This window comes from Falco naumanni, chromosome W (assembly GCF_017639655.2).
Source record: "Falco naumanni isolate bFalNau1 chromosome W, bFalNau1.pat, whole genome shotgun sequence".
Taxonomy (NCBI): Eukaryota; Metazoa; Chordata; class Aves; order Falconiformes; family Falconidae; genus Falco; species Falco naumanni.
Window position 1 is genome coordinate 27,508,659 of NC_054079.1, and position 26,580 is coordinate 27,535,238.

The 26,580-nt window shown below is 44.1% G+C and overlaps 1 protein-coding gene across 1 annotated transcript in view; it reads left to right on the forward strand.

Moving 5' to 3' along the window:
* LOC121080459 (E3 ubiquitin-protein ligase RNF38-like) overlaps positions 1 to 26,580 on the forward strand; it is a 170,297-nt gene that overhangs the window by 118,783 nt on the left and 24,934 nt on the right. Inside the window, exon 5 of the mRNA XM_040578468.1 lies at positions 19,284 to 19,497. Coding sequence (XP_040434402.1) covers positions 19,284 to 19,497 — 214 coding nt within the window. The remainder of the gene's footprint in view (positions 1 to 19,283; positions 19,498 to 26,580) is intronic.

Consider the following 26,580-nt stretch of genomic DNA (forward strand, 5'->3'; position numbering starts at 1 on the left):
AAAAGTTCAAAACATAGCATGCCTTCTCTGAACATACCTCTGGGGTCATTCCCTTCATTCCCTCTCTTTTTTTATGCAAAGAGAAACACTTTTACCATAACAGAGAAGCCCCTATTTACATCTCTGAGCCTGGACACAAACCGCAGCTGTATGCTCCACCAGGCTCAGGGCAGGAATCACTCATGTAGTTACGTAGCTATATATCTCTACAAGCGTGCAGACACCCATTAAACACTAGATAACCATGTTTATCTTTCCTATTCTTCTTCACAATACCTAGTTGTTCTCTCATCTCTTGTTAGGTCAACCATTCCCCATTTTCCTCTCCTGTATACCTCTTCAGACATTCTCTATCCTCCCCTTTTTTGCTTGTTAGTTGCAAGGAGGCAAAGGTTTTGTGTAGCTGGGTGACCATGACCTGCTTTATGTTACAATCAACTAAACACTGGATACAGAAAAAAAAGCATGGGAGACCTAAGGCAAACGTCACTAAGGTGGTTAAAGATAATTATAATAAATCCTGTAATACTTTTGAGTCATGGCCCAAAGTTTCCCAGCCGTGAGAAGAGACCAAAGGCATCCCGCCCCTGGCTCTGTTGCAGATCTTTGTTTTAAGGCTTTTGAGTTTTGTATACTTTTGTAAATTAATTCACAGTGGTCACTCAGATTCACGTAACACATCCTATCAAAGTCTTCACACTTGTGTCCCTGTGCTAATAATAAAAATCAATAGCACCTCGGTTCTGTAGCAACATATGATGGACAGAATCAACATCTGTTAATAAGCCAGAAAAAAAAGAACAGTATTTGTAGTATTACTTTGTTTAGCAAGCTAGTAGCCTAATTTACTAAGCAAGTTAAGAGCGTGTACTATTCTTACAGAAGAGATTAGAGAAGCAAAAATCTGTTATGCTGCATTCCAGAACTCAGCCTGAGAATTACAGTCTGCTGTGAGTTCTGCGTTACAATCATTTGACACATGTTGGGGTTGCGATTGTGAAAGTTGCCCATTTACAATTTTCATTGACATTATCACAGCTAGTTGTTTTAAAAGCAACCCTTGAGCTTCCTCTTGCTCGACTTGTTGCAAAATATTCTGAAGCCAATCAATCAAGTTAGTATTAAAGTTAGTGACTCTCTAGGACCCTGCAAGACTGTGGCAAGACTCCCGCATCCTGACTGCCTTAATAGCCATCTCATTCATTTGCAAAGAGTTGTCCCTGGGATACCTTGCCTGAGTCACAGAATCGGCACAGTTAATTTTCTCCAGCCAACTGCTCATAGTTAACAGCAATTCCCCGATTAAGGTTTTCAATCAAGGCCACTACACATAGCTCACAAAAATCAAATAACCACATCATATACTGTATCAGTTAGTACCATACAAAGCAATAACTTCCAATCATGCAGTGTGAGCGTATAAGGCTCTGCCATCACTTCAAGAAGGGACATAGCAAATGTATTATGAATCCTCCCTTCCCGCACTGCTTTTCTTAACCCTTTAACAGCCTCGTATTGCACAGGCTGCCACTCTGCAGGTTGATTTGTCTGACAAAATACTGACCATGCCATAGCGACTCCCAAAACCCATCACTGAAATGTTTCCCACTTGCATTCCTGCCACCAGTCCCTCAGACCCCCTTTCACCCTCCCCAAAAATACAATCAATGCATCAGGAGAGACAAGGGGGTGGGGGAAAGGTCTAGCTCCTTTTCCAGATCTATAGGACCTGGATCAAAAGGTTTATCAGTGTCAATAAAATCATTGTCCGAGTTGCCCTGTTCCCGTGCTTGGTCCTGTGTTGTGAGGGTCGCTGCAATCAGTGACAGAAGCTTTGGAGGCAGAGGAGGTGTGGACGGAATCGCCATCACTGACGGTGTCTTGAGAAGAGTCGTGCTGTCGGTGGAATTTACAGCTTCCTCTGGTTTAGCACCGTTAGTAGAATTAGTCCACACTTGGCAAAGAGTAGTCAGAATTTGCCACCAAGATGCTAAATGCATTCCCGACACGGAGTTCCCCTCCGCGGCAGCATCATACAATTGGCTGCTGTATGTGCACACTTTCATTCTTTCAAAGTCTCTAAAGTTTCTTGGCTGCTCACCTGTCTCGATGAATACAGGTGTTATCCTCGGGGTTTAGGTTGTCCGCCTGGTCCAGACAGCAAGTTCAGCCAAGCCGTCTCCTCCGGAACGCAGCCCTCTTCATGAGCTGTCTTTTTTCCGTCCTTATTCTTCCAAGGCTTCGGAACACCACCATAGGGGTCATCATTTGAGGAGACTGAGGCACGGACTCCCTGATCTGACTAGAAGACCCTTCATGAGTCCATATACGTCTCTTTCTGGGGACGAACCCTGATTCCCCATTACGGATTTCCCACAGCTCACCTCTCAACTCCGGAGGGATTTCTGGCCGGCTCCTGCTTCCTTTCAGCAGATCATTCAAAGTTCTGTGGGATTCGCTGCATGTCGCTCAGATAGGCGATTCGAGAGCCCTTCACGTCAGATCTTTAAACGCATCACGTCGGGGTCACCAATTTGCGGCGAATGAAGAGACGGGACGCAGCTTGATGCAAGCAAATGTCAATTTATTCTACAGAAGCACGAGGTTTTATAGACTTTCAGAAGCTGCGCGTTTCAAACTAATTGGTTCTTGAAGCTAAGCCTTGCATACTAGGCAATCCCTGATTGGTGGTTAACTGCCAGCAATTAACAACAAGGTGTTATCTTTCCTTGGCGCCATCCGTCTCCCACCCCCCCTGTGCTCTGCAAACATGCCTCATCATGTTAATTGTTGTCTAGACAAGCTCGAGCAAATTCCCCTCAGCTAACTGATTGCCGTGCATGGTCCCAGTTTGCAGACCGCTCCTGCAATATTGAGCTTGTTGTCCACCAGGACCCCCAAGTCCCTTTCCACAGAGCTGCTCCCCAGTCAGGTAGATCCCTGCCTTTGCTGCACTCCTGGATTATGTTTTCCCAGGTGCAAGACCTTATGTTTGTCTTCATTGAATTTCATAAGGTTCTCGTTAGCCCACTCTTCCAGACTATCCAGGTCTTCCTGCAGGGTGGCTCTCCCTTGCAAAGTGTCTGCTTCCTCACTTAGTTTGGTATCATCAGGAAACTTCATCAGGGTACACTTGATCCCATCATCCAGATCACTTATGAAGATATTAAACAGCATTGGGCCCAATACAGATCCCTGGGGAACCCCACTTGTGACAGGTTGCCAGTTTGAAAAGGATCTGTTTACTGCCACCTTCTGGGAGTGGCCTGTCAACCAGTTCCCCACCCACTGCACAGACCACTTGTCTAGACCGTAAGGTATCAGTTTCTCTAGGTGAAGGCTGTGGGAAACCATATAAAAAGCCTTGAAGAAATGCAGGTAGACAATATCCACCACTCACCCCACATCAACTGAGCAGGTTACTTTGTCATAGAAGGCAATCAGGTTTATCAAGCACGATTTGCCCTTGGTGAATCCGTGCTGGCTTTTCCCAATCATATGCTTCATTTGACTTGTGCTAGCTCCTAGGAGGATTCATTCCATGACTTTCCCAGGGACTGAAGTAAGACTGGTGGACCTATAATTTCCTGGATCCTCCTTTAAACCCTTCTTGTATATGGGGGTGACATTAGCCTTCTTCCAGTCATCTGGGACATCCTCTGATCTCCATGGCATCTCAAAGATTATGGAGAACGGCCTTGCAATGACATCAGCCAGCTCTCTTAACACCCTTGGGTGATATCATCAGGGCCCATTGATTTGTAGGGGTCAAGCTCCTGTAATAATTCACATTCCAACTCTTCCTTCACTGACAGTGGGTCTGTGTTTGCATCAACATGGGTTTCTGTTCCCAAAGCCTGGGAACAAAGTTGAAGTGCAACTTCAGTATAGGTATTTCATAATTTAGATGCAGTTCTGACTACTGTTCCTGAGTCATTTACAATAAATTAGAAATTTTAAAAGCTTTTAGAGCTGTGTATCTGAATACTCTGAGTTTTGTTAAATCTTTTTTTTTAATAGCTCTACATGGTAAAAGAATCTTTTGCTTCCAGTTTCGCTGCTTTCAGAGAATTTTGTTCTGCCCAGCTGGAGGAAAAAAAAACCACCCCAGAAGCAATGCCAAAACCCCAGCCATACACCCTTTAACTTCTACCTCTCTCTTTCTGGGAGTAGTCTTAAAAGAAGCTATTCTCTCTGAGGATCAGTACTGATCAAAATTAGGAAATATGCTTAACTGTTTTTCCAAGCAATTAGGACTTTCATTGCCAACTCTCCTTCTCTCCTACAGTTCTTGTAAGCATAAGTCTTTACATATATATTTTATATAAAAAGCATTCAGAGCATGCATATGCATCAGAATTTAATTTTTTAAAGAAATAACAGCTTTAAAGCTATAATTAGAATATTCCAAGGAAAAAAAACAAAACAGTCTACTGCCTTAATTATTATCTGCTCTAGAATTAGAATCACATAAAGGAAAGAAAAATGTCCTAATACAAAACACTGAACAGGTAGATCATACTAATAATGCAGAGAAAGACAATGATGCTATCTATGACAATAAGTAATGCAAGACAGACTATGACACAATCACAATAGCATCTGAACAACTGTGGTAGTATCCTTTTCCCATTCAGAGTATCATTCTGTTTCTTTAAATGCAGTTGAGCTGAACAATAAAGGTCTTTTTGGCCCATCGGGGCAAGTTTGGGACAGGTTACAGTGAGTAGGGTGTTTGGTGAAACCCCATTCAGTTATAATAGGGTCACAGGAGTGTATTGGTCCCAGTGACTGATATGTTTTTAATTCTTCAGTCACGTGTTTTGACCACTTCTCTACATTCTTATTTCCACTCCCAGGGTTTGCCTTTCCATAAGAATGAGTATAATGGATGGGAAATAATATATAATCCAGGTACATGTTTCCTCTGATATCCTAAAGTTCCCATTGTAACTACTTCCTTGAGTAGAGTATTTGCAGCTCTTCAGTTTTTCTTAAGGTATCTGGAGGAATCACTGCACTGCCTGTTATCCACCAAGTACCCAAAAATTTTACTTCTTTACTTGGTTCCTAACATTTTCTGGGTGGAATCTCAATTTGTGCTTTATTTAGTGCTTGCCATACTGCTGCTGCCACTTCCCCCACCTTCTCAGAAGAAGTTCCTCCAATCAGAATATCATCTATATATTGGTACAGTTTCACATCTTGAGGAAGTGAGACTGTAAAAGTTCAGCAAGCCTGGCATGAGCAGTTGTGGGTGAATGTTTATATCCCTGTGGGAGTCTATTAAATGTATATTTAATTCCTTCCCAAGTGAAAGCAAACTTTTATTTATCCTCCTCCTTCAAGGGTGCCATAAAGAACATATCTTTTACATCTAGAGCCACCATGCTTGGGTATGCAGCTGCTTGCAAAGTAGCTGTTAAGTTTGCAATGTTCGGTACAGCAGCTGTCAGCAGGGCTGCATTGGCATTCAATTGATAAATGCCACCTCCCCTCTGGTTTCTGAACCAGTCAGACAGGTGAGTTATATGAGGAGTGGGTTCTGGAGATAATTTGTAATTTCTGCAAATCAGCTATGACCTCAGAAATTCCATGTCGTGCCACAGCAGAAAAAACGATACTGTGGTATGTCCATAATTCTTGTGTCAGGGAGTGCAGGGGCTGTGCACAGCACACACACTGCAGCCTTCCGATTTCTGCCGGGGTTGGGATTGATGTTTGAGCTGAAAGACCACACACTGCCATTTGGCAGGTGCCAGTCTTGTCCATTTAAAACATTGAAACCTAAAATATTTTCATAATGATCTTTAATTGCAAAGTGAGTAGTCAACATATGCTTCTTGCCCGGGAGCCATATACCGACTTTGGCAGTATGACACACAACACTCACTCCATTCACACCACTAATATTAACTCTTCACTGTCCGGATTGCACACCCAGCTTCTCAGCATCTTGTTGTGTTAGAATTGAAATTTGTGTTCCCGTATCTATTAAAAACTTCACCAATTGTCTCTGAGGACCAACTGGAATTAAAATGTATGGGCCATCATCACTTATCCACTGATAAGCTTTCATTTTCTGGACAGACAGGGCCACTTGCTTTCGGATGTTACTTGGTTTTTTACTTCATATCATGAAATTCCTTCCTAAGGGGGAGGAAAGGGCTGTCTTCTTTTCTGGGGACTGGTGCTGAAGGAGCTGAAATACTCTTCTTCCTTTCACTGTTTCTGGAATGCTTCAATCAGACTCAAGATAATGCCAGTAGGCTGACCTTGAATCACAGCTCTGGGAATGCCTAGGGCTACGGCTTCCAAATTATGCCAATTGTCACAAGTCCAGTCTTAAAAGAAGTTGCGACTTGGATTCACTCCATGCCTCTGTAAATAATCAGTGATACTACTTGTCAACCTGCTGACTATGCCAATTTGTCACGGATGGAGTGACACACTTCACTCGTAAGAGAGAAGTAGCAACATGTTTATTGATATAAAACAGTGATTTAACAAAGTTTGATAGTAAATGCGACAGTGGTTTAACAAAATTCGATGGCAAAGTACACTTGATTATTTACTGCACAGAGGACAGGGTCAGACAAAATTGTCAAGGGCACCCTTCTGTTTAGTCATGAGGTTCAGAAAGGACCCCCTTGCACTCTAAACTCCTTCTCAGAGGGAAGTTTAGCTTACATGTGGCTAGATACAGACTTAGTCTCAGACTTAGTCAATGATTTATATCTAAAGGATTATAAGTGCACAGTCAATCCTTTATACCGCTTAGCTAAGATTTCAAAGTTTTGCATGCTATTAATAATTTATCGAGAATCTGTTGCAGCAAGGAATCTCTCAGCCTCGAGGAGTAACCTTGAGAAGCATCCCTACTCAAGGGGAGGTCCTGTCATGCAGCCCATTGCTGTGCAGGAGAGCTTAATGGGCTCTGGGCTGTTCAGTGTTTATGGTGTAAGATAATTGACTCATAGTCATATTTGCATACTACAGAAGTTAGTTTCTTTCACACTTGTCTTGAGATGGACCTTGACCAGCACTGTTAGGTGGGTGCATTGTTCAAATTAGCCCTTGGTTATTGTGTTATCGGTCTCCCCCAAACCCACTTTGAGTCAGATACAGCCATCCCCACTGGGATACATCCATCAGGACCACCACAGATGGTTATCACTTGAGCATTGTCAGGACTGCCACAGGTGGTTATCACTTGAGCACTGTCACAGAAACAAAGGTCAGGATGGGGAGGGGGGGAGCACACCACCACACCTTACAAGAAGCAGTGCAAGTGCAGCAGATGACCCAACCTGAGCTGTATTTGGTGCCAAATAACTCCATGCAATACACAACCTCTCCTGTCCTGAGTGACCACGATAACAGATGGAGCCCAAAGTCATGGACTAAATGAACTCAATGGACTTTTAGAGGGATGGTCCATAGACTAAAGGAATGATACATGTGTGTTTATATTAAAATACTGGAAAGATGATGATGGATTAGAAAATGTAGCATGATGTAAATGGTATGGAATAAGGGGTGGATACTGTACTGGTTTCAGCTTCATTTTCTTCTTAGTAGCTGGTGCAGTGCTGTGCTTTGGATTTGGTGAGAGAACAATGTTGAGAGGACACTGATGGTTTTAGTTGTTCCTAAGTAATGTTTATACTAAGTCAAGGACTTTTCAGTTTCTCAGGCCCTGCCAGTGAGAAGGCTGGAGGGGCACAAAGAATTGGGAGGGAACACAGCCAGGTCAACTGACCCAAACTAGCCAAAGGGATGTTCCATACCATATGACGTCATGCTGAGTATATATAAGCTGGGGGAAGAAGGGGGACACAGATGGACAGATGACACGTGTTCAGAGTTATGGCGTTTGTCTTCCCGAGTAACCATTATGTGTGATGGAGCCCTGCTTTCCTGGAGATGGCTGAACACCTGCCTGCTGATGGGAAGTGGTGAATGAATACCTTGCTTTGCTTTGCTTGTGTGTGCAGCTTTTCTTTTACCTATTAACCTGTCTTTAGCTCAACCAATGAGTTTTCTCACTTTTACTTTTCCAGTTCTGTTCCCCATCCCACTTGAGGGGGGAGTGAGTGAGTAGCTGTGTGGGGCTTAGTTGCTGGCTGGTATTAAACCACGACTTGCAGTATTAGTAATTACCAGTGCCTGATAAGGTCCCTTCCGGCACAGCTGAAGTGTGTATTTTCACTGGTATACCTTAATGCAGACCCAGTCTCTTGGTTTCAAGGGATGACAGACTTCAGTGGCAGATTACGGCAAAGCTTCTTTCAGCCATGTGTGGAAAGTCCTTAAACATTTCATTGATACATTTAAAGTTCTTTAATTTTTCTTTCTCAGTATTAGCTGTATCTTCACATACATCAACATTTTAATGATGTAGTCATTAGCTCAGTGACTTCACTAAAGCATTCCACTGCTCTCATCCCATTCCAAAATAATGTTGAGAATAGACAAATAACTGAAAAATACATGCATAAGAAAAATTTGGATCAAACTAATCCTGTCATACAGCTGGAATAATCCTTCCTTTGCTGGTGTGGGCCAGAGAATGGGCCACATGAGCAAGGGTATATGTATCTTTTAATCTTGCTGTACTCCGAAAGCCATTTTGCCTGCAATTGGCAGAGAGCAGAGTTTAATAACTCTGCCTAGGTTCACTGCAGGGTATTTCCTACCTCTTGGTTAGTTGTAGTACAATTAGTTTGGAGTGATCAAGTGAACTATAGTCTAAGAAATCAGGATGAGAGAAATTTTTCGAGCAATAGGAGAGTCTCCCTATCTCTCCTTTACTATCTTCTCAGGAATACCTCCTAGGGAAAAATCCCTGGGGACATCACAGGAGTTTGAGCAACCCCACCTCCCCAGCAGCTGTATGGAGTTAAGGGCTGTCTCTGTTTCAGTTCATTAACCCCACCTTCATTATCCTTGAATACCAAATAAGGTATAAAATATTAAATACTGGTGGTGGCTGAGTAGTTAATTTAGAGCATATTCAGTAAGAACTGAAATATTAAAAGTAAAGTTTCTGCTTCTTTGCTGAACGAGCTCTGGCTCCCCAGTGAAAGTGTTGTCTCTAAAACGTGAGTCCGTTCCTGGTGTGCAACAAGCCAATCTTACACAATGAGACAAAATATTGTTTTATTACAATTGCGCAAGTCTGGGTGCTAGCAAACAAAGCTAGCATATCACAGTACAAAGTTACAAACATTATATACAAAATCTTATCACACTTTCCCTGCCCAGAGGGCAGGTCCGTATAGATGATTGGTTATACATTTGCATATCCATTACCTTACTTATTTTACTACTACCCATACTCTCTGAGGAAGGGTCTTTTAGTGGGCCTGGGTCTTTCCCTCAGCAGGTGTGATTTTTAGTATTATAATGAGGATAGTTCACTTCTAGGGCAAGGCTAAAGACCATAAGAGCTGACTAATAGGAGTTTAACATAAACAAGGTAGTCTAAGTGTGCATGGCTTTCATCACAAAGATAGGCTGTTCTCTCTCCCAAAGATGACTCCCTCGATTAGAAGTCCTTTCATTCCTCATTCCTGACAACTCTAGAGGGCCAGCTTGACCTAAACTCTGTGCACAATTAGTTAAACACTAAATCAGAGTTCAAGAATTTGGGAGTTTTAGACAACAGAAGGAGGATCTGAATGTTATTTCAGCCCCCTCCCTCTCACTGAACCCTCTTCATCACCAAGTGTTGCTGCTGCAGCCGCCTTTAGCTCTTACATTCAAGGGGGCTGGGAAGTGGGGGTGTCCTCCAGGACAGCAATGAAACTGTCACCTGACCTGTCCCTGTGCCTGAATTGTTGCTCTGTGGTGGGTTAACCGTGGCTGGACACCAGGTGCCCACCCAAGCTGCTTTATCACTCCCCTTCTCAGTGGGACAGGGAGAAAATCAGATGAAAAACTTGTAGATCAAGGTAAAGGCAGGTGATGTCCAGCCACTTCCTGGGAAGTAGGGCCTCAGTATATGTTTTATATTAAAAGCATTCAGAGCATGTATATGCATCAGAATTATTTATTTTTTTTTAAGAAATAGCAGCTTTAAAGCTATAATTAGAATATTCCAAGGAAAAAAAAAACCAACAAAATACATCTACTGCCTTTAAGTATTATCTGCTCTAGAATTAGAATCACATAAAGGAAAGAAAATTGTCCTAATCCAAAACACTGAACAGGTAGATCATACTAATAATGCAGAGAGGGACAATGATGCTATCTATGACAATGAGTAATGTAAGACAGACTATGATACAATCACAATAGAATCTGAACAACCGTGGTAGTATCCTTCTTCTTCACCCACCCCCCACCCCCACCTTCAGTAGTGAAACTGGGTGCAACTTGAGAAATGTCAGGGCTTTGTAGTGAGTTGCCAACAGGTTTCAGGGTTGTTTGATGATAGCAAAAGGAATGGTGAAAGCTGAGAATCTTGCATTCTGTTCAAGGCTGTGCTGGAAAAGATGTGCTCTAGTGTTCGCAGACCTTTTTTGTTTCTTTCCTGCAGTTTGGCTCATTGAGCCTGTACCCAGGGTAGCACTAAATCCCATATAACTTGAATGATTCTACACACGATGGATAATTTATTTATTTGTGGAGATTGGAAGGCATGTTGTGGAATCAAGTGGGGCACTCTGGGATGGTCTCTACTTAGTTTGTTCTATTGCAAAAATTATGAGAAATGCCATGGAAGTAACTTAATCTAAACTTTTTTTATGGACAAGTTATTAATTGTGTGTCTCATGAATACATTGTCAAATCCCAAGTCTCTAAATTACTTACTCAAAGTAAGAAGATGTGCTAGCTTCAGTTGGTTTAAGTGTCAGTTACCCATTGTAAAATAGAAATATTACCATGGTTACAACTCGTTAGGAGCCTCTAGAGATAATTTTTGTGAAGCACACAAGTAATGTAAATATGTGGAAGTCTACTGAAATTTGCATTCTTGTTTTTAGGGTTGCTGAACCCTAAAACAAGGGAGTTTAGGGTTAGTGAACTTTTAGTTCAACAAGGGGAAGTGCAAAGTCCTGCACCTGGGGAGGAATAAACCCATGCACCAGTACGTGCTGGGGGCTGAATGGCTGGAAAGCAGCATTATGGAAAAGAACCTGGGGGTTCTGGTGGACACCAAGTTGAACATGAGCCAGCAATACACCCATGTGGTAAAAAAGACCAATATTAACCTGGGCTGCATTAGGAGGTATATTGCCAGCAGGTTGTGGTCTGAACAGTAATGGAGTCTGACAACACATTATAAAACAAAGCTTTATTGAGGCACTAGAAAAGATGAGCAACAACTGTGGTGAGTTAACCTTGACTGGCTGCCAGGTGCCCACCAAGCCACTCTATCACACCTCCTTAGCGGGACAGGGACAGGAGAAAATCAGATTAAAAACTCGTGAGTCGATATAAAGACAGTTTAATAAAGAAATGCAAACAAACGCCATGCGTGGAAGCAAAGGAAACACACAAGCAAATTATTCTCTACTTCCTATCAGTAGGCGATGTCCAGACACTTCCTGTGAAGTAGCGCCTCAGCATGCATAGCAGTTGTTTTGGAAGACAAATGCCTTAATAACAAATGTTCCCTCTCCTCCTTTCTCTTATCTTTTATTGCTGAGCACAATGTCATATGGAATAGAATATCTCTTTGGTCAGTTTGGATCAGCTGTCCTGGCTATATCCCCTCCCAACCTCTTGCCCACCCCCAGCCTACTGGCCTTTGGGGGGGAGGGGGTTTTGGGGTTGGAGACACAGTCTTGGTGCTGTGTGAGCACTGCTCAGCAGTAGCCAAAACACTGGTGTGTTATCAGCACCTTTCTAGCTACAAATGAGGGCTGCTATGGGGGAAGTTAACTCCATCCCAGCCAGACTCAATACATGCTCTTAAGGGTAGAATCTTTTAAGGACCCCTAGAAGGGTTTTAGGAGGAAAACAAATCATATATCCCCTTTGTGACTGTTCACTCAACTCCTGCTCAGATTTTGGCTCACACCTCATGCTAAGGCCTGATGTCTGCTGGGAGTAGCATCATTAGGTCAAAGTGAGAGCACCACATAGACAGGACAGGTGGCCAGAAAGAACTAAAGGGCCATGATGCAGCCATTATCACCTGCAAATTGCTGTCTCTGGCAGCCATTATCTTTTGTCTGGTAGTTTCTTCAGAATCCACTAACTTATGGAAATGGTATAGACCAAACCTCCAGGCTGGAGGATATAAAACATCAGCTTACCCAAAAAGCTTTTGAAGCAGATCCAACAGCAGCTGGACTGCTGTGGCTTTCATGCTTCCGGGTGTGATACAGGGGATGCTCTCACCGTGATTGGAGGAGGAAGGATAAGCACTCACAGTCAGCTAGGTAACCAATTATTTTCATTTGCTCATAAGATTCCAAATAATTTGCACATTCTTAAGAGTTACGGGTTATAACTTATGAAACTTTGTGACTCGAATGGTGAAAAATTGAATTCACGTGCTAGACTAGTCTGGGCAAAAGGGACTTGAACCCCTGTTGGTTCTGTTTGTTGCATTTCTCAGTGAGCTCATGAAATAAAGTTTAAATCGCAGAGTACGCTGTCCTGTAAATTTGAGAGATCCAAATGGACTGTGACACCCCTCGGATCAGGGACTTATTTGAGCATCCTTGGAGACAAGGACCTCTTGTGCCACTAACAATTGGACTGGCTGACCCTAGTTGTCCTGTCCAGCCACTTGTTTACAAGCAGGATCATATGCATTTGTCTAACAAGGGTTTTACATTTCCACTGGGTCTATTATTTGCAGAGTTAAGTGATTTTTGCTCCTCTATAAATCATCGATTTCGACAGCACTGCTTGGGTCTACTACTTGGCTCCATCAGGTTTAAATCTCCGTAAGATGCTCTTCCTTTGCAACTGTGCATTTCCCTTTTCTACCTGATTCTTCACAAATTTGGAAATTCAGTTTTAGAGGGCTCAGCCTTAACCTGATTGTCTCGGGTTTCATCCTGCTTTATAGCCAACATAATTAATGATTTGATAGGTGGAAGCTATCTGTTACTTATAGGAGGCCTTGTACATATTTTGGTAAGCCTCCCTTTTCATCCCCCAAACTACAAATCCCAGTCACTAGGCCTGCTGATTGAGTAATTTACACCTCCTATTGTCCTTCTAATGTTCTGTAAACATCTTTTCAACCCAATTGTTCCAATTAACCCATGAATTTAGTAGCACAGGTCCTCTTCTGGTGCCAGCATAAAGCTCTAGAAAGTTGGTTACAAATTTATCACTGTAGACACATTAGCAAAGGATCAGTTCCCCCCCTCACATAAGAGTTATAAGTGTGCAATCTTGGGAGTACTCACAGCTCAATGATATGCTGGATATGAAACTGAACAGAGGGAATAAAGAAGAGGGAGCCAGAGTCTTCTCAGTCGTGCCGAGTGACAGGACAAGATGCAATGGTCACAAATTAAAACAGATTAAATTCCATCTGAACATAAGAAAATACTTTTACTGTGAGGATGGTCAAACACTGGCACAGCTTTCCCAGAGAAGTTGTGACAACTTCATCTGTAGGCAACCTACTCTAGCTGCCCCTGCTTCTGCAGGGGCACTGGACTAGACGATCTCAAGACCAACCTCTTCCAAAATCTATGATTCTGTGTTAGTCGGGGGAATAACACCAAGTGGTTGCTCATCCATGTGGGTATCAATGGAAATCCCAAGGGAGACCTTGAGCATATCAACTGTGACTACAGGGCTCAGGAAAAGTGGAAAAAGGGCACCAGAGTTCAGGTGGTAGTCTCCTCAAACATAGAATCATAGAATGGTTTGGGTTGGAAGGGACCTTAAAGATCATCTAGTTCCAACTCCCCTGCCATGGGTAGGGATGCCTTCCACTAGACCAGGCTGTTCAAAGCCCCATCCAACCTGGCCTTGAACACTTCCAGGGATGGGGCATCTACAACTTCTCTGGGCAACCTGTTCCAATGTCTCACCACCTTCATAGTGAAGAATTTCTTCCCAATATCTAATCTAAATCTACCCTCTTATAGTTTAAAACCATTACCTCTTGTCCTATAGCTACATGCCCTTGTAAAAGGTCCCTCTCCAGCTTTCTTATAGGCCCCCTTTAGGTACTGGAAGGCCGCTGTAAGGGGTCTCCCCGGAGCCTTCTCTTCTCCAGGCTGAACAACCTCAACTCTCTCAGCCTGTCTTCATAGGAGAGGTGCTCCAGCTCTATGTGATCATCTTCATGGGCCTCCTCTGGACTCGTTCCAACAGGTCCATGTCCTTCTTATGTTGGGGGCTCCAGAGCTGAATGCAGTACTCCAGGTGGGGTCTCACGAGAACAGAGTAGAGGGGGACAATCACCTCCTTTGACCTGCTGGCCACGTTTCTTTGATGCAGCCCAGGATACAGTTGGGCTGCAAGTGCACATTGTTGGGCCATGTTGAGCTTCTCATCCACCAGCACTCCCAAGTCCTTCTCCTCAGGGCTGCTCTCAATTAATTCTTCGCCCAGTCTGTATTTGTGCTTGGGATTGCTGAGACCCACATGCAGGACCTTGCACTTGGCCTTGTTGAATTTCATGATGTTCACCTGGGCCCACCTCTCAAGCTTGTCAAGCTCCTTCTGGACAGCATCCCTTCCCTCCAGCATGTCCACCGCACCACACAATTTGGTATTGTCATGCTGGCTCAGATAGGAGCAGACTAACCCTGCACTTGAGCCTTACTTTGGTCCCTGGGCAAATCATGGATAAAGTCCTCTTGGAACACATTTCCAGGCACATGAAGGGAAAGGTTATTGGGAAGAGTCAGCATGAATTTACGAAGCAGAAATCACTGCTGACTCACCTGATTGCCTTCTATGATAAAATGACTAGATTTGTGGATGCAGGGAGAGCATTGCATGTCATTTACCTCAACTTTAGCAAGGCTTTTGACATGATCTCCCACAACATTCCTGTATCCTTGTTGGGGCATTAGGGTCTGACTTCTTGGACATGTAGATGGTTAAAAAATACCTGGTCAGCCGGTCATGCTCAAAGGGTAGTGGTCAACAGGTCATACTCTACCTGGGGGTCAGTAACAAGTGGAGTACTGCAGGGATCTAGGCTATTTAAGATCTCCGTCAATGACCTGAACGAGGTGACAGAGTGCACTCTAATGAAATTTGCAAATTGCACCAAAGTTGGGAAACAGTTGATGCACTTGAGGGCAGGGCTGCCAGCAAGAGTACCTGGACAGGCTGGAGGAATAGGGCAACCTTGTGAAATTCAACAAGGACAAACACAAAGTTTTGTACCTGAAAAGGAAGAACCACCTGCAATGATACAAACTAGGGAGCAGCTCTACTGAAAAGGATGTGGAGGTTTTGGTAGACAGCATGTCTACATGAGTCAGCAGTGTTTCCCTGGCAGCAAAGGCAGCCAGGAATATCAACAAGAGCTCAGCCAGTAGTTTAATGGAAGTGAGTATTCCCTTTTAGTCAGCACTCTTTAGAGTGCATCTACAATACTGTGGTCAGAATTGGGCACCCTAATACAAGACAGGCATTGACAGACTAGAGTGAGTTCAGTGGAGGGCCTCCAAGATGGTTGAGGAGCTGGAGCAAATGCTCTGCAAGGAGATGCTGAGGGAGCTGTGCTTGTTCAGCCTGGAGGAAAGGCTATGGAGTGTGGGGGGAAGACAGATAATAGCACAACCCCCACCCCCCAACACCTGCAAGGAAGTTATCAAGACAACACAGCCAGGCTCTTTACAGTGGTGCATGGTGGAAGGATGAAAAACAATAGGCACGAATGGAAGCAAGAGAGGTTCAAACTAGATATGATAAACTTTTTTACCATGGGAACAGTTAAGCAGTGGAGCTAGAGCCCAGAGAGTCTGTGCAGTCTCCATCCTTGGAGGTTTTCAAGACAAGACTGGGCAAATCCCTGAGCAACTTGATCCAATCTCATAGCTAACCTGCTTTGAGCAAAGTGAACTCCCTTCCAACTTGAATTATCCTACGATCCTACAACTGCCTGATGCAGTACAGGCAGCCATTCTGTTCTTGTAGACTCGGGGAGGCTGTGCCAGTGTGATGCTATGCTAGGAGGATGATTTACAGTGGCCTGGCAAACTTCTACAGTGAGCTCATTCTATGTTGAAGGATAAAATTCCCTTCCAATCTGAATTATGCTGTGATCCTGTAATATTCCAAGAAAGCAGGAACAGAGGGTAGGGGAGGAGGAGCAGAAAGAAGAAGGAAAACTTTGTTGTGGCAGCATGCCTGACTAAAGTTATCAACAATTTATGGGCAACACATGACAGATTTGTGGATTTATAGAAGTCCTTAGTATTTTTTTGTTTGAAGATTAAGGGGATTAAACTTTAGAATGTGGTTGTGTTTGGGGCAGCATTCAGCCAGCAGGAGCAGAGAATATCCAACTGACAGGTAACAAAGAAGAGTCTAAGGATTTGACACTGAGAACATTTCCTGGCAAAGTAAATGGGCTTGATTGTTGGCCTATTAGCTAGCAGATTGTGTTGGGTGTATGTGACAAGGTCTTGGTAGCAGGGGGCAGGGGCTACATGGGTGGCCTCTATGAGAAGAGGTCAGGGGTTGGCCTGTGCCAAACAGCTGGTTCCAGGAGGGGGAAGAGGTGCTTCAGGCACCAGAGCAGATATTCCCCTGAATCCTGTGGAAGAGACCACAATGAAGCAGGTATTTCCCTGTGGTCCAAGGAGAACCCATGCTGGAGCAGATTTTCCTGACAGGAACTGTGGCCCATGTGCCAGAGTCCAATACTCTCTGACCAGGTTCTTTTAGATATGTCACACAAGTAGGTTGTAATATTTTAATACCAATTTTACTTATTTTAAGATATTTGATGTTACACAGGATTTTGATTTAGCAGAGTGATACAGCAATAAACTGAAATCCCAATACAAGCATAATATAAAAATTGCAATATGCAGTTGAATGACAATACAAGCATGATTCCTATTACCGGTATCTATACGCTCACCATCCTGATGCTGTGTGTCTCCAGTTGCTAGGAAGGAATACATGGGTTGAAACCAACACAAGCTGACCAGTTACTGTCATGGGCAAAACGGACTTGACTTGGGGAAAATTAATTTAATTTATTGACAATTAAAAGAGATTTGAATACTGAAAAACAAAGACAAAAAATTAAAACTATACACACCCTTCTTCCCAGGCTCAACCTCACTCCTTCATTCCCAACTCTTCTACCTCCTCCCACTGCCCCAAGCAGCACAGGGAGGATGAGGAATGGGGTTTATAACAGGTCCTCTCTGCTTCTCCCTCCTCACACTTTTCCCTTGCTTCAGTGTGGGTCATCTCCATGGGCCGCAGTCCTTCAGGCTAAACCTGCTCTGGTGTGGACTCTCCACAGTCTGCAGCTTCTGTCAGGAGAACCTGCTCCAGCATGTGCTCTTCATGGGCTGCAGTTCCTTCAGGAAATATCCACCTGCTCCAGAAACACATGATTATAGCAAACACAAGATTATAAGCAATGGCATGGCTCTGGTGTACTGCTAGGAACATTTGATGTCTGAGTAATCTGGGAGCAACAGTCAGTCATGGAAATGCCTTTTGAATGAGGGTGAGAGTCACACCATCCCTTGGCTCCACCAATGGTAGTGTGATTTGAGAGATTCAAACTTTACATGGAATGTGGATGGGACCCTGCCTACACTTCCAAGGTCAAGGGTCAGGGTGTCAGGGCAGGACGTCAGCAGTCTGTCTAGGCCTACAATAACAGTCAAGTGGCAGGGTGTCACAGGTTGATGGAGGTATCATTCCCCTCTACTCAGCACTGGTGAGGCCACACATGGAGTCCTGTGTCCAGTTCTGGGCTCCCCACTACAAGAAAGACATGGACATACTGGATAGAGTTTAAAGAAGGGCCACAAGGGTTGTTTTAAGTGAGTGAAGCATCTCTCCTATGAGCAAAGGCTGAGAGAGCTGGAACTGTTTAGTCTGGAGAAGAGAAGGCTCGAGGGGCATCTTAATGTATATAAATATCTGAAGGGAGGCTGCAAAGAGGATGGAGTCAGGCTCTTTTCAGTGGTGCCCAGTGACAGGACCAGAGTCAATGAGCATAAAGTGAAACACAGGAGGTTCCATCTGAATGTCAGGAAACATTTTTTTACTGTGAGGGTGACTGAGCACTGGAACAGGTTGTCCAGAGAGGTTGTGGAGGCTCCCTCCTTAGAGGTATACAAAAGCCATCTGGACATGGTGTCATGGTTTAACCCTAGCTGCTAATTAAAGTACCACACAGCTGCTCACTCACTCCCCTTCACCCAGAGGGATGAGGAGAAGAATCAGAAAGGAATGTTCAACTCGAGGGTTGAGAAAAGAACAATTTAATAATTGAAATAGAATAAAAATGAAAGAACAATAATAACAATACTGACAATAGCAGTTATAAGAGGGGGAGGAATAAAATACAAAGGGAAAGGAAGAAAGAAAACAAGTGATACACAATATAACTGCTCACCACCCACTAACTGATGCCCAGCCAGTCCCCGAGCAACAATCAACCGGCCCCGGCTAACCCCCACAAGTTTATATACTGAGCATGACGTCCTATGGTATGGAATGCCTTTTTGGTTAGTTTGGGTCACCTGTCCTGGCTGTGTCCCCTCCCAATTTCCTGTGCCCCTCCAGCCTTCTCACTGGCAAGGCCTGAGAAACGGAAAAGTCCTTGATTTAGTATAAACATCACCCAGCAACAACTAAAACCATCAATGTGTTATCAACATTGTTCTCACACCAGGGCCAAAACACAGCACTGTACTAACTACTAAGAAGAAAATTAACTCTGTCCCAGCTGAAACCAGGACACATGGTCCTGGGCAACAGGCTCTTGGTGGCCCTGCTTGAGCAGTGGAGTTGGACTGGGTGACCTCCAGAGGACCCTTTCAACCTCAACCATTCTGTGATTCTGTGAATCAAGTGCTCAAATATCTTTTTAATATGTCTTTTGTGAAGGTAGTATTTCTATAAAAATGCTTCTTCTGTCTTTCTGTCTTGTATTAAGCTATGCTAAAACACTCATGCTGAAATAAGGATGTAGGGCTTTCAGAAATTTTCTCAATGAAAGATTGTATGACAACCTAACATACCTGGCCTAGTAAAACTTTCCAGTGTATCCTTACTATCGAGTTCTTTGTGCTTCTAGTTAAATGTGCCACAAACCTTTCTCAATGTGATCTTTCATCTTTTTCTTTATGTGTTTTTAGTCCTCCTGCTCGCCGTCAGAGAGCAAGAAGGGATCGTCTGTCTCGACACAATTCTGTTAGCCAGGATGAAAACTATCACCACCTGTTCTATGGACAACAGCAAGCAATAGAAGAGCCCCAAGCCTTTAACCCTCCAAATATATCCCATCGTATGTTGCACCCAGCTGCTCACCCGCCACAGCAGAACACAGTGATGGTTGACATTCATGATCAGGTAAGAGTGTGTTTAGAACATGGATGCAAATGTCTTAAACTCTGTGTATTCCTCTCCGAAGATAGCAAATGAGTGAACTCTCCTTGACAAGTTACTTGGTAATGAGGGTCACATAACACTAACTCCTATTAGTCCTTTTGTACAGCGGGTTTTTTTCTTTTTTTCTTCTGAGTAGTATCAGTGTATAGAGAGCTGCAGCATTCAGTGAAAGCAGATACGTTTGTTACTTAAGAAAAAAAAAATCTAGACTCTAATAAAGAACAAAAGTCAACAGTCTGCCAGTGTGTGTTAGCACAGTTCTGAAGATCTCTGCATCCCACCTTTGAAATGTGACTCTTCTGCTTCTGAAGTTAATTTAGTTTAAGATATGCTACGGTAATAATGTATTTTACTTCACTGCATATGAAGTACCTCTCCTTAGCTCAAAGTGCTTTACGTAGTTTAAATATATTCTTTAAAAATAGAATTCACAATGCATGCAATTGCCTGCCTGCATATATGCTAGTGACCAGGGTGGGCAAACAGGGTGTGGCGCAGCAGCAAGGGCGATGGCGCAGCAGTTTGCATGGCAGTTCATGCAGAAGGGTGCGCAGGAAGGGTGGTGTAGCTCTCCCAGCTCAACCAGGGAGAAATGGTATCTACCCATCAGGAGGCCATGGCCTCTCTAAACTCTGCACCTGCCACAACTGATGCAGCTTCCCAGACAGAGCTCTGATGGGAACATGCTGCCATCCAGGTGTCCTACTCTTAGGCCAGTATTGGATGGGAGTAGTGAGTACATCTGTGGGAGGCGCACCCAGGTAGAGGAACTCCTCAGCTTAGTGACAGAGCTCTGGGACAAGGTGAGTAGGATGAGGAGTATCAGGGAATCTGAGAGAGATAGATTAATGGAATCTCACCCTACAGTCCCTGGGACAGGCCTGTCAGGCAAACAGGACAAGTGGTATGGAGGATTCTCTATCCTCTTTCCACCTGGCTGAACATGGTGACTTAAGGGATAGCAACAAGTTCCTGCCCGGCACAGCAGGTGCATCTCCTCCATGACTACCCCACCTTCCCAGATGCCCTTGTATAATAGGTACAAGGCTCTGCAAATGGAACTGAACAATGATGAGGACGACAGTTCATCTAGCTTGGAGGTGTTTCCAAGGTTAAGTTGGCCTATGCCCTGTGTGAAAACTGCTTCCAGAAAGAAAAAAAGACAGGTCATTGTCATAGGAGACTCCAATATGCAGACAGGACCCACTTAGGGATGTCTGCTGCCTCCCTGGGGCCAGGCTTAAAGATGGTGAAGAGAAAGCTTCCTACCCTGGTGTGGCCCTTGGATTATTATCCATTATTGATTTTTCAGGTAGGCATCAATGAAGTTGCACCAAGAAGTCCAAGGGCAATCAAGAGAGACTTCATGGCCTTGGGATGACTGGTTAAGGGATAAGGAACAAAATCAGTGATCTCCTCTATCCTTCCAGTTGCAGGGAATGATGAGGGAAGAAATAGGAAGAGCCAGCAGATCAATACCTGGCTCCAAGCCTGAAGAATTTTGGAGGTTTTGATCATGGGTTGGTTACACGACACCAGGCCTGCTGGCAACAGATGGAGGGCACTCGTCTCTAAGAGAGAAAAGATTCTTTTCGCAGGAGTTAGCAGGACTCATTGAAAGAGCTTTAAACTAGATTTGAAGGAGGAAAGGGATAAAACCAGGCTCATTAGAGATAAGCCTGGGGGTGGCATACCAGTGTTCAAGGGACGGTGTGCTAGCAAGGTTCTTTAGTCTACCATCTCAGTGGAGGAAAGGGATAGGGATCCACATGGCAGCAAAGACATAAGGGTTACTGATGTGTTAGAAACCATGGAAGTGCCTGAGAATGGTCACATAGGAATTAGGGCTTCTCCCCAAAAAAAGGTGGCAGGATCAATAGCCCAATTGAAGTGCATCTACGCTGATGAATGCAGCATGGGCAACAAACAGGAGGAGTTGGAAGCCATTGTGCAGCTGGGAAACTATGGCATTTTTGCCATCACAGAAACATGGTGGGATGACTCGCACAACTCAAGTACTGCAATGGATGACTATAAACCCTTCAGAAGGGATAGGCAAGGAAGGAGATGTGGTGGGGTAGCCCTGTATGTTAGGGAGTGTTCTGACCGTCTAGAGCTTGACAATGGTGATAAAAGGCTCAAGTGTTTATGGGTAAGGATCAGGGGGAAGGCCAAAAAGGCAGATATAATGGTGGGAGTCTCTTACAGACCACCCAACCAGGATGAAGCTGCAGACGAAATATTCTATAAGCAGCTGGGAGAAGTCTCATGATTGCTAGCCCTTCTTCTCATGGGGGACTTAGCAGATGTCTACTGGAAATGCAATACAGCAGAGAGGAAACAGTCTAGGAGGTTCCTGGAGTGTGTGGAAGGTAACTTCCTGACACAGCTGGTGAGTGAGCCAACTAGGGAAGGCGCCCTGCTGGACCTGTTGTCTGTGAGCAGAGAAGGACTTGTGGGTGATGTGATGGCTGGAGGCCAACTTGGGCATAGCAATGACAGTTTTCAATTCTTGGAGAAGTAAGGAGGGTGGTCAGTACAACTGCTACCTTGGACTTCCAGAGGGCAGACTTTGGCCTGTTTAGGAGCCTGGTTGACTGTGGTGACGCAAGTCGAGGTGGACTGAAAAGAAACACTATGTCTGCGTGGCTGGGTTTGGACAAAATGGCCTTTATTGTTTATACAAATTATTTATATATCTTAGACAGTGCAGGTGTTAGACCCTGATAGGTTTTTGTGTCCTTCTTCTTGCTTGCTATTTGCTGTTGCTCTAGGTGCCCGTATGCTGCAGTTCTAAGTTCCGGTTCTTCACATCCTGTTTACATACCTGACTATTTGTCGCTGTCTTTGAAGTCAACTAACTTGTCTGCAGACCCGCTGCAGACCCCAACAGTTGACAGAGTCCCTTGGGAGGCAGTCCTGAAGGGCCAAGGGGTCCAGGAAGGCTGGACATTTTTCAAGAAGGAAATCTTAAAGGCACAGGAGCAGGCTGTTCCCATGTGTCAAAAGACGAGCCAGCGGGGAAGAAGACCGTCCTGGCTGAACAAAGAGCTTTTGCTGGAACACAGGGAAAAAAGGAGAGTTTATGACCTTTGGAAGAAGGGGCAGGCAACTCAGGAGGACTACAAGGATGTTGTGAGGCTATGCAGGGAGAGAATTAGAAGGGCCAAAGCCCAACTAGAACTTAATCTGGCTATTGCCATAAAAGACAAAAATTGTTTCTATAAATACATTAGCAACAAAAGGAGGGCTAAGAAGAATCTCTATCCTTTATTGGATGCGAGGCAAAACATAGAGACAAAGGCTGAGGAAAAGGCTGAGGTATTTAATGCCTTCTATGCCTCAGTTTTTAATAAATTAAGACCAATTGTTCTACAGGTACTGAACCCGCTGAGCTGGAAGAGAGGGACGGGGAGCAGAACAAAGCCACCATAATCCAAGGGGAAATGGTTAGTTGCTGCGGGCATTTCGGGCGAGCGGGAGTCAGATTCAAATACTCATGGAGTTCAAGATCTGATCCGTTTATTATACAAACCAAGTAACTTTTATAAGGCATTCGGTAAGCGCGTGATAATATGATTGGCTGTCTTACAAGCGTATAATAATATGATTGGTTAACAATTGCTTATTGGCAAGAGTTCTGTTTCTGCTTGTTCTGGCACGTAGGCTCTTTTCTGCCGTTTCCCAGCTCCTCTTATCGCGTCCTGCTGGCCCTGGTTTTGTGAAGCATCTGCAATTTGTTCCTCCCTCTTCATTCCACTGTTCTGGTCGTGACCTCGTCTTATTTCTTCAGTATTTTTCCACTTGCTTCAAAGTTCAGTATAATCATTCAATACAGCAAGAGCCCCAACACCTCCCCCTTTCTTTTTAAATACAGCATTAATACTGCGTTCCACACAGCTCTGAAAACATTGTAAAAGGCAAGGCACTAAAAGTAACAAAAGAATAACAAACAACAATATCAACACAGCAAGAGCCCCAACACCTCCCCCTTTCTTTTTAAAGACAGCATTAATACTGCGTTCCACACAGCTCTGAAAACATTGTAAAAGGCAAGGCACTAAAAGTAACAAAATAATAACAAACAACAATATAGACAGACCTTGTTTCAGTAAATCCCTTAACCACCCTCCAATTCCCAAAGAAGCAAACCACGCATCTATGCCTGAAGAACCTTCTTTAACTTGATGTATACGATCTCTTAACTCCTACAGCTGTCGGTGGATACTTCGTCCCATTTTCCCTCTCTCCTCAGAAACAACATTAATTGCAGGAGAGTGTTATAATCTAACATTCCTCCCTCCTGAGGCCATTTCGCATCACTCCCCAATTTATACAAAGGCCACCACTGATTACAATATTTAATCCATTTCCTTCTATTTTCGGTACCACCATGTCCTACGATATCACTCCAATGTTTTAATATACAGCCCAAGGGCGATTTTTCACAGGGCTTACTCCTTCCATTTCCCATTTTACAATTTTAATTACTTTTTCTCCGGTCGCCTTAGCCACCCAAGGTCGGAAACACGGATAGAGCTCCTTGCTCATATTGCACTCAAACGCATGTCTCAAGCACTCTTGCACTCACACTCAGTCAAAATAATTAAGCTATACATTGAAAATCAAAATGTGCATCTCAGTCACACCATTCACACTCTCCGGGCAGCCCTCAGTCACACAAGCAGTATGTTATACGGTACCGTGCACTTATGTACAACTTTTAGGAACACTGGCAGTTCACAAAGTATGCATTTCAATGAACAATTGCCAAAAAACAAACAACAAACAAAACCCAATTTTTCATGGTCTTAAGCAGAGTGTTAAGTTTTCCGCTATTTGCCACGAATTACCAGAATATTATCATTTTTCAACATACATTTCATAACTCCAAGTTTTGAACATGTAACAAGACAACACATAGAACAAACAAGACACAGAGCGCTATTTCAGTTGTTACATTCTAGGAATTCCCCAATTCTTAAGACAACCTAAAGGAAGTTTTTAGCTTCCCCCTTTTTTTTTTTTTTTTTTTTTTTTTTCCCCTGGGGACTGCACTGCGCGCCGGACGTCTCCGTGCGTCTCACCAGCCGCCCCGTTACTAAACATATCGTTTTATCCGCGGATCCAGGGGTTTCTCTTCTGCTCCCGGGTGAACAGCTGAGAAGAGGAGGCTCCTCCGAGGAAACCTCCCGGGGCGCGCCTAGGAGCGTCCGCTCCGCAGCTGGTCCCTCAGCCGAGCAGAAATCCTCCTGCCTGGCTCGCCAAAACTGACGTGCGGAATTTGACTCTATAACTCGAAAGTTATAAAGTAGGTATGTTTATTGCACGCAGATGCATGGGGGATCGCTCCTCCACAAGCGTGCATACCCGAAGTGACGAACCATCCCACATTTATACAATGAAACAAATGAATATTCAATTAACGCCTATACATATTCGTTACCTAAACCCCGCTTCGTATGTTAATTAGCTTATCAGTCTGTTTCCTGGAATGTGGTGGTCTTGCAGGTTTGTAGGTGATTCATGTTCTTGTGACCATCCGATCTTCTCCAGCAAGGAAACTTAGCACTCCCTCCCTCTAGATAGCATTGGAATATCTCTCATCCTTTTCTCATTCTTTTTTTTTTTTTTTTTTTTTTTTTTTAAATAGCCCCTTTTGTTAGAGGAAGAAGGACAGGCGTCTCCCCAAAACTGTAGTTGTCTCCTCAAAGCTGTGTGCCTATGTGACCAGACACTGCACCCATGACTAGTCACCATACCCACATTCCTTGAGCAGACATATACAATCACAATCGATGTCCATTGTCCCCATTTCACACTATTTCTCCATATCAAAATTACGTTATGTAATGCCAGAAACATCAGTCTCAGGATGAAATATAACTTACAACTTGATTTCAGCATTGCTCCTACCAGGTTTGTCCAAAGTCACACAATCATCTTAAAGTAGCCAGAGGCCATGGTGCATTTTAACACTGGTCAGGAAGTCAGATCTCAACTTTCACCTTTGCAAAGACAAACATGCTTCAAAAAAATGCAGTCTGTTATTTAGGAGCTGGTGGAGCTGTGCCGTTCCCACCCCAGCAGTTTTACATCCAGTACTCGCAATTGCCGGTATTAATGTCTGTCTGCCGCTTGCCGTTTGTTCCTTATCAGGACACCAGGGTGGTAATTCATCATCTAATCTCCACGCTATTCGTTCAGCAGTAGTCATTACTGGATAAGCTTTAGATGTATAATCGGGGGGATTTTCACACGGAGGTTGCCCCTCTGGCTCTTCCTCCGACTGAGCAGTAGGATCGCCGGGAGGCCGCACTGCAGCTTTAACAGCTGCAGCGACTTGCGCCTCGCCGTGTAACTGCACGACCATACCCCGTACAGCCCGATACGTGCGAGCCAAAGTCTTTACCCCCTTAGTCCCGACTTGCACAGATTCCCACAAGTCCTCTCCCACTTTCTTCCATGTTTCATTATTGTATACATCTTGCGTAGAAGCAAGGTAACCACGGCGGCGACTCCAACATAGCAGATCAATTACTGCCTGCCGTGAGACTGGCGTTTCAGTTTTCTCTGCCAGTTTCATCAAACTGTCTACGATTGCTTTTTCCACCGCTGATGCAGTGATTCCCATCCTGCTTAAATTTCCTGACTCACCGGTCAGCCGTGCACGTTCCGCCTTTCTTCGGGCACCCAGCTCTCTCTCCGCTGGCAGCAGGATCCTCGCCGGCTCCGCAGCTTGTAACACGATCCTTAATGAATCCTCCTGACTTTTTGACCGATCCTGTCGACCCTCACCGGATCACGTCGGGGTCACCAGATGCTGCGGGCATTTCGGGCGAGCGGGAGTCAGATTCAAATACTCATGGAGTTCAAGATCTGATCCGTTTATTATACAAACCAGGTACACTTTTATAAGGCATTCGGTAAGCGCGTGATAATATGATTGGCTATCTTACAAGCGTATAATAATATGATTGGTTAACAATTGCTTATTGGCAAGAGTTCTGTTTCTGCTTGTTCTGGCACGTAGGCTCTTTTCTG